The sequence below is a fragment of the Diabrotica virgifera genome, chromosome 4, assembly GCF_917563875.1.
Source record: "Diabrotica virgifera virgifera chromosome 4, PGI_DIABVI_V3a".
NCBI lineage: Eukaryota > Metazoa > Arthropoda > Insecta > Coleoptera > Chrysomelidae > Diabrotica > Diabrotica virgifera.
Genome location: NC_065446.1, coordinates 224,633,047 through 224,650,467, shown reverse-complemented (window position 1 = coordinate 224,650,467; position 17,421 = coordinate 224,633,047). Strand labels below are relative to the sequence as shown.

General features: G+C 31.9%; 1 protein-coding gene across 1 annotated transcript in view; it reads right to left on the bottom strand.

Moving 5' to 3' along the window:
* LOC126883814 (nephrin-like) overlaps positions 1-17,421 on the bottom strand; it is a 593,591-nt gene that overhangs the window by 270,609 nt on the left and 305,561 nt on the right. Inside the window, exon 6 of the mRNA XM_050649484.1 lies at positions 4,510-4,662. Within this exon, the coding sequence (XP_050505441.1) occupies positions 4,510-4,662 (153 nt within the window). The remainder of the gene's footprint in view (positions 1-4,509; positions 4,663-17,421) is intronic.

Below are 17,421 nucleotides of genomic sequence, written 5' to 3'. Positions count from 1 at the left end.
TTTATTTTTATATTAGTATTAAGTTGGATTTATAGTTTGACGTAGCGTAGACGTAGACGCAACGTAGACGTAAGAAACGGACTGGAGACGGAAGAAAATATTATGTCAATTTATAGATTGACGTAGCGGAATTTTTGCGCATGAGTAGAAAGAGTAAACAATGGGTGCATTCAGCAGACACAATCGCTAACTAATCGATTAGTGATTTTCTGCTGAATGCCACATAAATTGTGACATTTAGCATGTAAATCACAAATCGATTACTAATCGATTAGTTAGCGATTGCGTCTGCTGAATGCACCCATTGACTTAATTCTAATTCAACAACATAGCCTATAAATTATACGAACAGTAAACAAACTTTGTGTTTATTTATTTATACTTATACTATTATTTATTATAATATTTATCTGTTTTGTGTGTTACATGGATTAGGAAATAAACGAAAGTATGCTCTTTGGTGCCGCATGCCGTGGGATTTCCAACTATTTTGTTTCATTTCCTGGTCTTTAAATGTTTATTGGATTTACCTATCGTATAATATGTGTGGATAACCACGAATTAGGCTAATAAACAACTCATATTTATCTGAAATATTGAAATGACTCTATGATATATTTTTATTAAATTAATAACTTAACATCCATTGTATTAACAAATAATTAACAAAATTCGAATATGTTGACAATCAACTTTTTACACAACACAAGGAATGAGGGGGCGGGGCGGGTCCACTTTGAGTGACAGAACAAAATTCTGCCTTATGATTGGCCAGACGGAAGAAACGCACTGTAAAAGATGAAAGTTGGTCATCTCTTATGTTACGTTACGTTTCTCTTACGTTCCGTCAGGCGCTTACGTTCATCTATAAACACGAGTACACAAAATTCGGTGTTGATCTTTTCCAGTGCGTCTCCGTTGCGTCTACGTCTACGCTACGTCAAACTATAAATCCAACTTTACTCCTATAGAGTAACTAGGTCCATTTTCCGTTGGAACTTTACCAAGCTGCAGACGGGGGTTGTGAATTGCATAGTGTAGAATTCCTTCCCTTTTGTCTTCACTGAAGCATCCATTTGGCTTGCATATTGTAGAAGCCTTGGAGGTGTCACCAGGGAAATGGACTAATAAGTTTTTCAATTAAAAATCTTTTAAAAATATTTCATTTTACAAATATTTTTATTAGGTTGAAAAACTTAATCTTTCATTTAGCAGATGCCGCTACGCACCTACTACCTTCACGTCAGTTGCAATGAGGGACCAATATGTCGAAAAATTTTTACCGGGATTAGAGAAAACAGCCTATGCATTCTCTGAAGATCCTCTAACAAGAGGTGAAATTGTCGATAAGAGTGCTGGCTGCACTCTCTAATCTAGGTAAAAGTTAAGACGGTTTTGGCTTCGCATTGCACCATTGCCTGAAAACTTCTATACTGTTTATTTTAATAATAGGGGAGTGCAATTAGAACGAAAATATGCATTGTTTTGGAAAAATTCAAACAAGCTTATATTTTTCTAAAACTTCTTTTGTTAGTTTATATACTTGTTAAAGTAAAAAGTTCTACTCGCAGGTTTGGCCGCTAATTGTTTATTAATTGTTTAAACAATAACAAATGTTTTGTATAAATAATTTTAAAAATATCGTTAAATTCATCATTTTACTTTGATCAACTATGTTTCTATTTTGTTGTTGATTATGCTGAATCCGAATATGGCATTGCAATTTGAAAATTCTTTTACAGCAGCTCTTATACAGTATGTATGCGCAGCTAGGAACCACATGGAAAACTTTTTTATTATCAATTTTACGAAAAAAAGTTATTCTTCAAAAAATGCTCTGGATAGTGAAAAATCTAAAACTTAACCATCAGATATCAAATTTTATCAATTTTATACGAGTTATGTCAAAAATATGAATTACGTTAAAGAGTAAAGTATCTTTATATTCCAGAATATCAAGAACTGATATTATGAAAAGTTGTTTGAAATTAAAAACTATGCTTAAATATACAATTACATCATTCTAATTAAAAACAAATTAATTTTTTCTCAAATTAAGGATACTCGTCATCATTTTATTACAATGATGTTAACTATTTTATTATCACTTCTACGAAAAAAAGTTATTTTCATAAAATGCTCCCGGTGGTCTAAAATCTAAGATACAAGCATCAGACATTAAACCAGATACAACCATTAAACTTTTTTAATTTTACACGAGGTATGTAAAAAATATGAATTATTCTTAAGAGTAAGTGCCTTTATTATTCACAATATTTTAATTAGAAGGACGTAATTGAACACTAAAACAATTTTTTTAATTCCAAACAACTTCTCTTAATAACACTTTTCGATATTGTGAAATGTATTGTGAATACTTTACTCTTGAGTGAAATTCATATTTTTTGACATACCTCGTATAATATTAATTAAATTTAATATTTGATGATTGAATCGTAGATTATATACGATGCAGAGTATTTTCTAAAGAATAACTTTTTTTCGTAAAACCGATAATAAAAAGTTATCAATAGGTTCCAATTTACGCAGACACACTGTATAAGAGCTAAAAAAATTTTTTTTACTAAACATTTATTATTGTTGAAACTTATTATTAAATGTATTTTAGGTAAGTTTTACATAAAAAAGTTTCAACATTTTTTTAGCTGGTAATTTTCGGTTTTTGTATTACATTTTTTTTATCTTTCTTATTTTTCTCAAAAAGAAATAGTTTATTTCATTTCTAAAGTAAAATAATTTAGTACATTTTAAAGATTATATCCCAAACTTTAAAAAGTACTTATAAAGCTATAATAGATCTGTTCAAACTTAAGTAATACCGTCTTAAAGTGGTGGTAATTTTATAAAACTACGAAGATTTCAAAAAGTTCATTGTTTCAGACGTCATATCATTTGAATTGAATTTTTGAGATTTTTTTTTGAATAGAACACCATTTAGTAAGATGCTTTAAAGGTAAGTTCTGCAAAATTGAGAGTTTTATAAGAAAATTTGTATTAGTTACACATTTTTAAATCATTTTTAAACAAAATTCATGTAAGGCTCATTTTCCGCCCTCACCATACTTATGACCATACATTTTATTTCTTTCTATTATAACCCTAAAATAGCTTAATTATTGTTCTTTCATGTTCAATTTGTAAAATTTCATTTGATCCATTAGTTAAAGAATTAAATTAAAATAACTCAACCATGCACTTCGCCGTACGCTAGTTTACAGTGCGCCAATGTTTGTGAGAAGGGTGACTTTAACGTTATAAATAAAAAATTATAGAAGACACAGATTTAATTTTAGAAAATTCTTTATATAAGGTTTCTTTTGTAACATTTTCTGAATTTTTCAATGGTCAAGTCAGTTTTTTTCTAAGATTTATATTTTCTGACTTATTAAAAAAAACATCTAACTTCGTAGTTCATTTGTTTAATAAAAAATGAAGCACCCACTTCTCCAGTAGAACTTTTTGATATGTTGTTTATTATACATTTCTTAATGAAATTACAAAAAGGTCTATCTTGTTTGATTTTTTCCGAAGTGAAAATCTATATGCACCCTGTAAGTTACAGGCGTGAAAAAAAAGAGAAAATTTAGTTTGATTTTTAATTTTAAATATTTCATTCGAAGGAAACTTTTTGTTTATTCTAAGGGATTTTCGGCCCTCGGTAATAATGTAATCTTTAATTCTGCGTTTAAATGTTTCCAAAATTTGTTAGTTTTCTCAGCAGTCCAAAAAATTAATACATGTAAATAGGATTGGACCAATATTTTGCGCCTTCCCCCTTAACTTCAAAACATCAATACATTTTTGACAGGACATAATGGTTTGTTAATACCATTTAGTTGTGCAAATGGATGTTTTTTTTTGAGTTTTAAGGAATGTAAAATAAAATTCAACAAGAGTACATTTGTACATAGCTTGTTAGAATATCAAACTAATTAATTAGATGCTTTTGCTTGAGTATTTCCACATCGTCGCTGATTTGCAAAAAGGTGCCAAGTGACATTTTATTCAAAAGAGGGGTTATGTGCAAAAATGATAGGATGAAGTTTCTACCTATTCTGTCAAAAGGGGTCAAGTGTAATATTTATTGTTGTTGAGATAGTCTCATAATTTTCTGGTGGCAAGTAACATTTTTTTTAACTGGTTGTGTAAAAAAGGAGCTAAAGTTATGTCATAACTTATTAATACCTGGTTCGGTGTTACTCAGATGTAGTCGAAGACCAAGCTCTACATTGTGTTTCAGTATAAGTTCTTAATATTTGGCATTGCGAAAAATCCATTCTCGCATGTTGTCGAAAAAGGTTACACATATTATAGGGCGGATAGTAAAAAATGGGATATGTGCCTTCATTGTAAATGTAATAATTTGTAGATATATTTTCTAATAATTTTTTCTGATCCAAAGATGAGTTACCATTGAACAAGCCTCGTATAATTAAAGTCAAGCAATCACAAAAACAAAACATTAAACGTCAATTTCCTATAACTGACCTGTAAAGTGCCGTAGTCCGCTGCTACCCTAGGCACGTACGTCAGCACGCTGGTACCTCCGGTGTCGGTCTTGAAGTCCGTGAGCTCCCGGAAAACCCCCGGGGTGCTGTTGAAACTCCAACGGAACGTCGTTGCCATGGGCTCCGCGTCGACCTGGAACAAGAGAGTGGAGAAAAAGGTGAACATCGACGAATCGAGAAATTGCTTTTGGGATTTCCATGAAAAGTTCTGATCGGTTAATGCTGTCTAATGAGGATTTATGTGTTCACGGCAAGATTTTTTAAAGGGTAAACGGAAACGGAAAAGCAAACAAGCTTACGCGAATGCCGTTGTTGTTATTAAAAATTTTACAAGAATGTTTGTAATCTGGAAAAAAGATATTAAACCTTCTTAGTTTTACATTTTTGGACACTTCTCGATGTTTCGTTTTTGAAATATAAGGATTTGCAATGTTATACGAGGTAGTTAAAAATATATTTAAGTTTTTTGAAGTGAATAATAATTCCTATCGGTGTTTTTGCACGGGCCTGAAATCCCATTTGGCGTCATTAGAAAAATCGAGATGTGTACAGTAACCTTGTGGTATGCCGTAATATAGGTACATATTGTTTGAGCTTTCTTAGTAAACTAAATACAGATCCCGAATTTTATATTGATTGGCTGGTGTCAGGGTGATTTCAAGTATAGATCCTGAATTTTAAATTATTGACTGGGTTTGTCGTGGTTTCAACACTATAAGAGTGATTTGTTAAATTTTTTCAAAAAATGTAGTGAGGTATATATTTTTATACTAAATCTAAATCTAGATTCTGAATTTTCTATATATGACTAGCTTAGGGGTTATTTGAAACCTATAGAGATTGATTTGTTCAGTTTTTTTCCAAAGAATAAGGTTTGGTAAAGGTTTCTTCATTAGAAATAAATATCGAAATCCACGAGGAAAATAAACTTCCTGTAGCTGGCTGTATACCATAAATTACAAAAATACCAAGTTTCTTGTAAAAGGTATATATTAAAATACCCTAAATAAGGGTCACAATACAAAACGTTTTCGGATTAAGGAATCCATCATCAGTGTTTAAAAGCCAAAATTTTCATGCCTGAGCCACACCAAAATGTATAGGGTAAAAACCCTTTAAATGTAAATAATAAAGTTATTTTACATATTCATATAAAATTCATCGGATGTTATAGATAAACCTGGATGTTACCCAGGGCAACACAGGACTCTCCCCAAGTGGTTGGAACTTTTTTTGGAGAAAACCTCACATATTGGATTTCAATGGCCAAATGTCAGTTGGCCATTGAAATCCAATATGTGAGGTTTTCTCCAAAAAAAGTTCCAACCACGTGGGGAGAGTCCTGTGTTGCCCTGGGTAACATCCAGGTTTATCTATAACATGCGATGAATTTTATATAAATATGTAAAATAACTTTATTATTTACATTTAAAGGGTTTTTACCCTATACATTTTGGTGGCTCAGGCATGCAAATTTTGGCTTTTAAACACTGATGATGGATTCCTTAATCCGAAAACGTTTTGTATTGTGACCCTTATTTAGGGTATTTTAATATATACCTTTTACAAGAAACTTGGTATTTTTTAAATAAATATCGATTCCAAATTTTCTTTGATCCGTTGACTTCTGGATAGTTTCAAACCTTGAGGGGTGATTTGTGTTCAATTAAAAAAAAAATAAAGGGCGACACATGTTTTATGGTAAAATTAAGTATGGATTCCTAATATAATATTATTGACTGGGTTCGGGGTGGTTTTAACCCCATAGGGTTGCTGTTGAAACAACCAACGGAGCGCCGTTGCCATGGGCTCCGCGTCTACCTGGAACAAGAGAGTGGAGAAAAAGGTGAAAATCGACAAATCGAGAAATTGGTTTTGATATTTCCATGAAAAGTTCTGATCGGTTAATGCTGTCTAATGAGGATTTATGTGCTCCAAGATTTTTTAAAGGGGAAGAGTTTTTGTTATTAAAAATGTTACAACATTCTTGTACCTAATCGGAAAAAAGATATTAAAACTTATTATTTTCACATTTTTTGGGCACTTTGTTTTTGTTTTTGAAATATAAGGATTTGCAATAGTCGAATATATAATACAATATATCGAACATATAATAGTCGAGCAAATATACGAAGTAGTTTAACAATAGTTACGTGTTTTGAGTGAATACTTTTTGTCGCTCGGTATGGTGTTTGTTCACGTACATGAAATCCTATTTGGCGTCATTGGAAAAGTCTAGATGCGTGTAGTAATGTAACGGTATACCATAATCTTTATTAGTCCAGAAAGCCATTGCGCATCCTCTAGGAAAAATATTCTAATTCGGATTTTTTGCACAATCTTACTCGAAAAGGACTCCTTTTAAGAAATTTGCATGTTGCCAGGACCAAAAGGTGGTCAAAAATTTTTTAAACGTTTTTTTTTTGTTTTTTTCCTTAAATTATTTTTTTGCATGGAAAAAAGTTTTTTTAGGTTTTTTGGATCATTCCAAACAGAAAAGGTCTTTGGTGACTTTTCTCTAAAAATGATAGTTTTTGACATATAAGCGATTAAAAATTGAAAAATTGCGAAATCGGCAATTTTTAACCCTCAAAAACTATGTGAAAAACTGAAAATTTGAATGTTGCCAAGGTAGGTAGATATTCTTTAAACATCGATTGATGAAACCCCGAAGAGTTTTTTGCAATACAATATTCAAAACTCCTTTGTTTTTTAATTGCTAATCAAGCGTGCGCGACACTATTTTCCACCGACAGTATGGTGCAAATGAAAGGAATAAATTCGTTATTTCGTAAACCGGCAACTTTAAGGAAAAATATCGAAACAGGTCGATTTTTATTTTTAAGTTATGATATTGTGGCATATATGGTTTACTAGTGACGTCATCCGTCTGGGCGTGATGACGTAATCGATGATTTTTTTAAATGAGAATAGGGGTCGTGTGGTAGCTCATTTGAAAGGTTCTTCAATTCTCTATTCAGTAATGTAAACACTTACATAATTATTTATACAGCGTGTCCTTCTACTTCTTTTTTTGTCAAATAATTTAATTCAATAAAAATTTTTTGGACACCCTGTATAAATAATTATGTAAATGTTTATATTACTGAATAGAGAATTAAAGAACCTTTCAACTGAGCTAGCACATGACCCCTATTCTCATTTAAAAAAATCATCGATTACGTCATCACGTCCAGATGGATGACGTCACTAGTATACCATACATGCCACAATATCATAACTTAAAAATAAAAATCGACCTGTTTCGGGATTTTTCCTTAAAGTCGCCGGTTTAGGAAATAACGAATTTATTCCTTTCATTTGCACCATACTGTCGGTGGAAAATAGTGTCGCGCACGCTTGATTAGCAATTAAAAAACAAAGGAGTTTTGAATATTGTATTGCAAAAACCTCTTCGGGATTTCATCAATCGATGTTTAAAGAATATCTACCTGCCTTGGCAACATTCAAATTTTCAGTTTTTCACATAGTTTTTGAGGGTTAAAAATTGCCGATTTCGCAATTTTTCAATTTTTAATCGCTTATATGTCAAAAACTATAATTTTTAGAGAAAAGTCACTAAAAACCTTTTCTGTTTGGAATGATCCAAAAAACCTAAAAAAACTTTTTTCCATGCAAAAAAAATAATTTTAGGAAAAAAAAACAAAAAGAAAACGTTTAAAAAATTTTTGACCACCTTTTGGTCCTGGCAACATGCAAGTTTGTTAAAAGGAGTACTTTTTGAGTAAGATTGTGCAAAAAATCCGAATTAGAATATTTTTACTAGCGGATCCGCAGTGGCTTTCTGGACTATATACTTATTTGAACTTTCTTAGTAAACTAAGTACAGATCTTAAATTTTTTGTTTATTGACTGGTTTCAGTGTATAAATCTCGAATTTTAAATTATTTACTGATTTTGGGGTGGTTTCAACATTATAGGGGTGATTTGTTCAATTTTTTCAAAAATATAGTACATCACATGTTTTTATACTAAAACTAAATATTCCGATTTTCTATTCATGACCAACTTCGGGGTCGTTTTAACCCTGCAGGAGTTGATTTGTACAGTTTTTGCAAAAAATAAAGTGCGAAATATGTTTTTATAGTAGAACTAAATATATAGTCCGTCTAGAAAGTATCCGGAAAAAAGAAAGCAGAATTATAATTTTACGGTATTTATTTATATCACTTGAATAAATATAAAATTTCAACAAATAACTCATCTCATTTACTTATACAACCTCCATTTAAATCTAAACAATTAACTAAACATTCAGGTACACCCGAAACTAGGTCAAGGCCATAATTTTCGGTAATGGTGTTCCAGGCCTGTAAACCTGACCGAATTAAACCTTCTTTACCTCGTGGCGCTGCTCGTTCCACTTCAATCTTCATCAGTCCCCATATGTTTTCAATGGGGCTAAGATCTGGAGATGCTGCTGGCCACGGAATTGTTGCCAATTCGTGTTCTTGCATCCAAGCTTGAGTATAAGCAGAAGTATGACATCTTGCATTATGTTGCTGAAAACGCCACCCCTCTGGATATAAAACATGAGCCGCTTCAAGAAGAAAACCATTTAGGATGTCACAATATTTCGCACTATCAACAGTACCATTAACTATACAAAGAGGTGTAGCACCACGCTGATATATTGCTCCCCAAACCATTATTTTAGTGGGAAATTTGGAAACTTGAACGGTAACATTTTTTCTTGATAGGACTTTTAGATGATTTGCACCAAGCTGGAAACAACTTTCATCAGATATAAAGACATTATTAAAATTATCTTCTCGAAAACGTTGACAAAAATCTATTCTTCGTTGCCTTTGCAGAGGTGTCATTGTAGCGATTTTTTTGGATTCCTTGATATGTAGCCTTGCTTTTTCAGTGACATGCGGACAGTTTCTGGGCACACTTTTATTCTTCGTTGATTTCCAAATCTGTTCGCTAATTTTCGAAACACTGGGCGCGGATTTTTTCGTCCTAGAGCCACTAAAGTATTTAAATTGTTTTCGCGAATCTTACGCGGTCTACCCGAAACTGGTCTTTGTCCAGTGGCGGCTCGTACCACTTTAAGAAGGTAGTGCCAGAACTCGGGCAGCCGCCAAAATTTTTAGTGACGGATTCACGATATTGTTAAAAAAAGGTATACTGACAACAAAAACTAAAAAAAAAATATGCGCGGATAGTTTTATCTTATGTATCTTAAGTTTATTGATCTGAGGTGCCAAGCAATTGTCCAACATTAATCAAAACAGTTTCGTAAATTAATTAATAATAAAAACCTCTTAACCTACCACCAGCATTTACTGCTGATAGTGCTTGAAAATTGATATTACGATTTAGTCTCTATTTACCAATTTATAGAAAAGAAATAATACTATTCCATTATTCACACACATGCACGAATTTTTGTAATGTCACTTTTATAGTTTACGATATATGAAGCTCATTCTTCTATTTTTTGGTTGCAAAGTTTTCAATGACTTTATAATTAAAATTATCAGTAGTAATTGCACAAGAACTCTAAAATTCTATATTAATTTTAGAGATCGAGTGCAATGTGTTGCGACTATTTCATGAATAAAACTGTTCAACACCAAAATTTTATTGTAACTTATTTATGTAGGTACAAATCAGTACAATTAAACACACAGTTTTACCAATATTAATTTGACGGTTGAAAGTCATCACTTTTATAATTTTTAAAACATTAATTGTCATTAATGTCACTGAATGTATTTTTTCGTAGCAACGAAGGGCATCTGACGTAATATACTTGACGACGGGAAATTATTAAAAATTATCGATTTAATTTAGATTTATGTAGCTTTCTATTGATCAGAATCTCCTATGAATAAAATAATCAATACAATTTACAAAATGCTTTTCTGCAGATAGCATACCTAAAGCACTATGTTTTAACATCGAAAAACAGCGTTCTGCTTCAGATGTTGATATAGGAATGGTAACTAAAATACTTAAAAGTTTAATAGTTTCTTCAAATGTGTTTTTTAAACCTTCCCTCTACAATAAAACCGATAGCGAAACAGCCCCAGAGGTAGTACTTAATTCGTCTCGCTAATACAGTACCTACTTCTAATTCAGTTTTAACCGAGTTTTTGCTTAAAAATTAAAATTGTCTCCAAGATTCATTAAGAAATGATTCAGAGAACTGATGCTTATAAGCAGAAAACTTCTCCGACATAAATAAATCAGAAGCAACTAAATGTCCGGAGAAAGTAGACCTTTGAAAGATCTGGTACTTTAAATAATATGAACCTTTAAGTCGTTGTCTAATTCGGCGCTAAAATTGACCAGCTCCTTAAATATGCATCTATTTTCTGAATTTTCTTTTTCGTCGTGACCTCTTAAAGCTAACTCGAAAGCTCCACAACGCCTTATAACATTTGTAGTTTTTTTCTAGCGAAAAACCACCAAAAAATTTTTTTAAGAAACTAATCTTCATTGTCAATTAATAAATTAAACTTAAGAAATAATCAACATATTATCAAAATACCCACAAAATATTACCAATACAAAAAATTTTAACAGAAAATATACATAATAAAAGCCACAAACCAGCACGTAAAGAAACTCAAAATAAATAGACCTGGCATCATACCCTCGTGCCTGGCACAGATATTCTAATTTTAAGGTATACTAATAGTCCAATATAGCTCTTTCTCTGTCACTTACATAGAATGCTCGTAAAATCTTTCTCTCTTTAGTCGTGCCAGTACTGACTTCGGCACGAAGGAGATTCTCCTGTCGAATACTCTCCGCTGTCGGCAGGGATTGTATTACGCCCATAGTTGCCATATTTTATATAATTTATGAAGATCAAAAGAAATACACACAAAAAATTAACAGGAATTAAAAAGTTTTGAAGATAAAAAATATGTTTCTGCATAGTTAGCAAGGTAGTGCCATGGCTCTATGGCACTACCTCACGGGCCGCCACTGTCTTTGTCTCATATCTATGCCATTTTTTATCCTCTTTATTGTCTCATACACTGCACTTTTTCCGAGTTCAGTCAATTGCACTATTTTTTTACGTTTCGGACACCCTTTCTATACAAATATTCCACCACTTTTCTTTTTTCTACTTGCGACATTATTTCACAAATCTATTCTGTTTACAAACAACAATATTTGACAGATGGTGTTGTCATGCCATTTTGTCCATGACCTACTATCGCCTCAACTTACTTGATGCACTACTTTTGTCTTAAAATGTTACAAAAGGGAAATCTATTAAAATTGGGAAAAATATAAAATTCCGGATACTTTCTAGACGGACTATAGATTTCAATTCTTTTATGATTGACTGGCTTCGGGTGATTTTAGACCTATAGAGGTGACTTTTAAGTTTTTTTTAAAATATTGGTATAAATATGATTATATATTATGATTATATAAATATAACTATATTAGTATAAACGACGTACCTCACCTCTCTTAATTTCCTGTCAGAATAGTTTTACTTTTTATACCAAACCCTTTCTTTCAGTACGTCATAAATTTTCTCGCGTAAAAGTTGGAAGCGACAGAAAAAACATACCTCCCTGATTATTATACATAGAACTTAGAAAATTATGAATTCTTTGACGGGTATTTGCATATTAAAGCGACTTATACTTATCAATGTATAATTGGTTGGAGATTACAATAATCTAAATAGATAACCAATCAATGATGCGCATAAAGTCAATTTTACACAAAAGTTATTGATCGTGACAGTACTTTCACAATGTCAACGGGTAAAATGACAATTGTAATTTCTAGGTTAGAAATTTGTCAACTACGTAAATATAAATATTTTATGTCATTTGTATATTCGGGCATTGTTTAGTAAAATTTGATTTTATATTTATCTATTTTTATATTAAAATTTATTAAATATCTGGCAAAGATTTGTATAAATATTGATGTTTATATAAATATAAATACTCTGACAATTGTCAGATTTAACTTAAATGTCATGTAACGATATGTGATATTCTTAAAATCCTATAAGACGTCAAAATTAATGACGCATTGAAAAAAGGGTTTGGCATGAACTGTACATATATTTCCGTGTAGGAAAGTATTGTCAGTTTCTAGGAAAAAAGTGAAAACAAGTTTTGATAGGTTCAATTTTCTAAGATTTATCACGACACAATACAAACGCCAAACGTTTAAAAAACCGACCGAAATATGTTGTAACGTGTTCACAAACAAAAACAAATAAATTGCCAAGTAAATGTGAGAGTTTGTAAGAAGAAAATTTATGATCTCAATTTGTAACATAGCAACGACTTAACAAAAAGTGACAGGGGACAAGGCTCTTAAGTGATATTGATGCTGTATCCTCATCGTTTTGTGTATTCTGTGACACTGTCCGGCTTCCAGCCAATTTGTTATGATTTAATCAAATAGAGCGAGAGGATATTGAGTTTTCTAAGCGCCGAAAATAAATGAGATTCTAAATAAGGGTCGTTCATTGAGAAATAAGCAGTTTGGATAAACGACATCTATCTTTCGGAAAAAGAAGTAATATTTATTTAAGTGTCCTAATTTTCGCAATTAGCATCCATTCATCTTTTTGTTTATTCTTTTCATGCTATATTCGTATGGTTGAATAAAATGTTTAATATAGAGAGATTCATGAACCCGTGTTTTATTAAAAGATTATGAAAATATACTGTTTTTTGCATTTAAATTTATCGATTTTTATATTAAATTAACATTTAATTAAACATTTAGGTTATTATTTAAGTTGCATTGGAAGAGGTTGGAATGGAAGGACATTTATAAAGCAAAAGAGTAAACACTTTTTCACCTGATGAACATGTTGCTGCTATGAGCACATTGTGTAAATGTTAGGATATAGAAAGTCTAATGCTCACAATCTTATTGAAGGTTGTTATTTAGACAGTTTTCGGGCGACCGGTTTCGGCGTTTAAAGTTTATATCAGGTTTACACATTTCATCAGGCCCCAATGAATAAGCTATGTTAAAATACAGTTGCTCTAGTTTAAGCTTTAGGTTTAAGTCTAACAATAGGTAACAAGTTATAGAAAGTTTCACAGTGGTGTTCCAATAGACCAGTACTACTCTGATGTTAACTGTTTTAGTCAGTATATGATATATAAAGTATTAATAATTATATTATTGGTACTTACATATCAGTACAAGAAATATACAGTGTACAATGTGAAATTTGATTGTAACATTGGGCCCAAGTGTCTTCCTCGATTTCAAGCTCGCATGAGTATCCAAATATGTGACTTTGTTACAGGTAACAGCTCAAAAACTTCAATAAGTTTGTGAGCATTAGACTTTCTATACCCTAACATTTTAGTACCTACATTCTTTCACGGGTTTTGCTCTAAATTTTAAAGAACCGCTTGGATTGACATGAAATTTGGCATACGCATAGCTTACATGCCAAAGAAAAAAAGTGATATTGTGCTGATTTGTGCTTTTGCCCTGGGGGTGACTTTCACCCCCTATTGGGGATGAAAAAATATATATCCAAAATAAGTCCGGAAATGGGTAAACTGACTAATTTTAAGTAACTTTTGTTCTATAGAGCTTTTTCGCCAAGCCAACACTTTTCGAGTTCAAACATTCGAGTTCATTTTTCAACAAAATAACCACATTTTTAGACAGTTTTTCGCAAATAACTCAAAAAGTATTTTGTCGAAAAAACGTTCTTTAAAAGCGAAAAAATATAGCCTGTAAAAAAGTAAAAAAAAAATTGTGTACGCGTTAGGTCTCTGGAACTCGTAGAACCAGAGTTATAGCCAATGAAAAATAGATTCATATTCACCAAATTTCAAATAGAATATTTCTACGTGAAATATCCAAAAAATCAAGCACTTTTTGGGGAAAACCCATTATAAATTTTTTAAAGTGTTTAAAAAAAGCTTTATTTCTGTTTTTATAAAAAGTTTCTAGTATTAAATTTAAGCAAGTTAAGCCCAAAATAAATTTGGTCCCGTTTGTTTTGGCAAAAAAAAATCGGGAAGACCACCCCCTAATTAGCAACTTAAATGAAATTAATCGTTGCCGCTCCACAAACTATTTTACTTATGTTGTGTTTATATATGATCTGTAAGTTGCATCAATTCAAAGTGCTTATTTTTGAAAAAAAAAATAGTTTTAAAGTAACATTTTTAAAAATTTTAATTTTGAAATTTTTTTTTCAAAATTACTTAAAAATTGTTAGAGATACCAAAAATCTCGAAAAACAAAAAAAAGTCAGCATTCCTTTTCTAAATATTATGCATTTTTTTGTTTTTCTGTTAGAAAAAAATTGATTAAGATTTGGTGTTTCTAAATTTGCATACATTCGTGATCAGTGACTCGTTCAAAACCTTTTAACTAGGGCCCTTTCAAAAATAAGGGCTTTGAACCGATGAAACTTACAGACCGTATAAACATTACATACATGAGTCAAGAAACTTGTGAAGTCGTAACGATTTAGTTCATTTGAGATATTAATTAGGGGGTGATTTTTCCGATTCTTTCACCAAAAAAAAAGGGACTAACTTTATTTTGAGAGTAACTTGTTTACTTTTGATGCTAGAAATTTTTTTATAAATCAAAAATGAAGCTTTTTAAACACTTTAAATAAGTTGTAATGAGTTGTCCCCGAAATGTGCTTCATTTTTGGTTATTTCACGTTAAAGTATTCCATTTGGAATTTGACGAATATGAACCTATTTTTCATTAGCTATAACTCTGCTTCTGCTAGGTATAGGGACGTGATATATACACCATTTTTTTAAATTTTTTACAGGCTATATTTTTACTAAGATTTTTTTCGACAAAATACTTACTATTGGAGTTATTTGCGAAAACCCGTCGTCTAAAAGCGTGGTTATTTTGTTGAAAAAATGAACATATTCACTGGCAAATAACTCGAAAATATTGACTTAGTGAAAAAACTCTATAGAACAAAAGTTGCTTAAAATTAGTCAGTTTATCCATTTCCGGACTTACTTTGGACGAATATTTTTTCAGCCCCAAAGGGGGTGAAAACCACCCCCAGGGCAAAAGCACATATCGTCACAATATCACTTTTTTTCTGTGACTTATTAGCTATGTGTATGCAAATTTCATATTAACCCAAGCGGTTCTTTAAAATTTAGAGGTTCTGCAATATCTTACCGTTAAACAACGTACTATTTACACTTTTTCCTTTTTTATTTTACGTAAAATAAATAAGGAAATATCTTTGGACATGGAATTACACATGTCCATTATTCCGGTCTGTAAAGAAATAGAGCCGCCTTCTCTAACACTTACACGGATTATTTCGTTCATAGAGATTCTGACCAATAGAAAGCTACAGAAATAAAAATTACATGCTAGATAAAGATATTTTTTGATAATTTCCCGTCGTCAAACATTACGTCAGATGCCCGTCAGATGCAAAATGAACATTCAGTGACGTTAATGACAATTCATGTTTTACAACTTGTCAAAGAGAACACCAGGAATAGGTTTAGCAAATATTCAGGAGAATACATCAATAAAATATTAGTTAAAATGATTTAAAAACAGTTATTCATGAAATAATATTATCAAATTACACTCGAACTCTTGAAAATTATCGATTTGTTTTGGCCTCGTGACACTTTGACATAATTTCACCCCACTTCGGGTCGTGAAATTAAAACTGTCAAAGTGTCACTCGGGATGCAAATCGATAATTTTGGAGCTCTCGTGTAATCACTACTGATTATTTCATTCATAGGAGATTCTGACCAATAGAAAGCTACAGAAATAAAAATTAAACTGATAATTTTTGATAATTTCCCGTCGTCAAGTATATTAGGTCAGATGCTCTTCGTTGCTAGGAAAAAATACATTCAGTGACATTAATGACAATTAATGTTTTAAAAATTATAAAAGTGATTACTTTCAACCGTCAAATATTTATAACAACTGTGTGTTTAATTGTACTAATTTGTACTTACATAAATAAATTACAATAAAATTTTGGTTTTGAACAGTTTTATTTATGAAATAATCGCAACAAATTGCACTCGATCTCTAAAATTAATATAGAATTTTAGAGATCTTGTGCAATTACTACTGATAATTTTTTCCTGACGCTTCTATGTCGCAGGAATGGACACCTCTCACGCCAGATCGCACATGGCACTGCATTATGATACTGCTTGCTTAGCCTGTCGTTCACCGAACGCAATTGGCTGCTCCTTTGGTATTACAGTTAGGGTAGGCGCCAAATTGTTAGAAGTGTGTATTTCCTACTCATTCAGCTAATTCTCCTACCATCAATTTTGGTAGAAGAATTTCTTATTATATTATTAATAATATTATCTGTGTCTGTGGTACTAACTTCGCCACGGTAAACTGTATGGACACTCACGCACGTAGACCTGTATGGACACTTGCAAGACTCTTTCTGCAAGACCAAGACCAAAACCAAGACATGGAGGGCAATAACAAGACCAAGACCAAGACCAGGTGTACTGGCGCAAGACCAAGACCAAGACTGTATAAGTCTCATCTTGGTCTTGCATGTGGGCAACACTAATCATATCCAGTATGCTCGGGCGAAGGCCGAATATCAGGAATTCCTTGCTATTAAGGAGGAAGAGCCACGCTGGAATGTGCCCTCGAGGAATTGTTCAGTTGCTGGACCTTCAAACACCAAGACTTTCATGTACCACGCTTCATCGAAAGGAGAAACCGATGAATCAGGTAGGCACAACAAGAAGGCACAGTTCGCATTCAAAGCGTTAAATAAAATCTGGAAACATGTGAAATAACAGAGTCAACAAAAATGAATGTATTCAGTACCTGTGTAAAAATCATAATACTCTACGGAGCAGAAACTTGGAAGCACGACGAAAACACAACAAAGAGG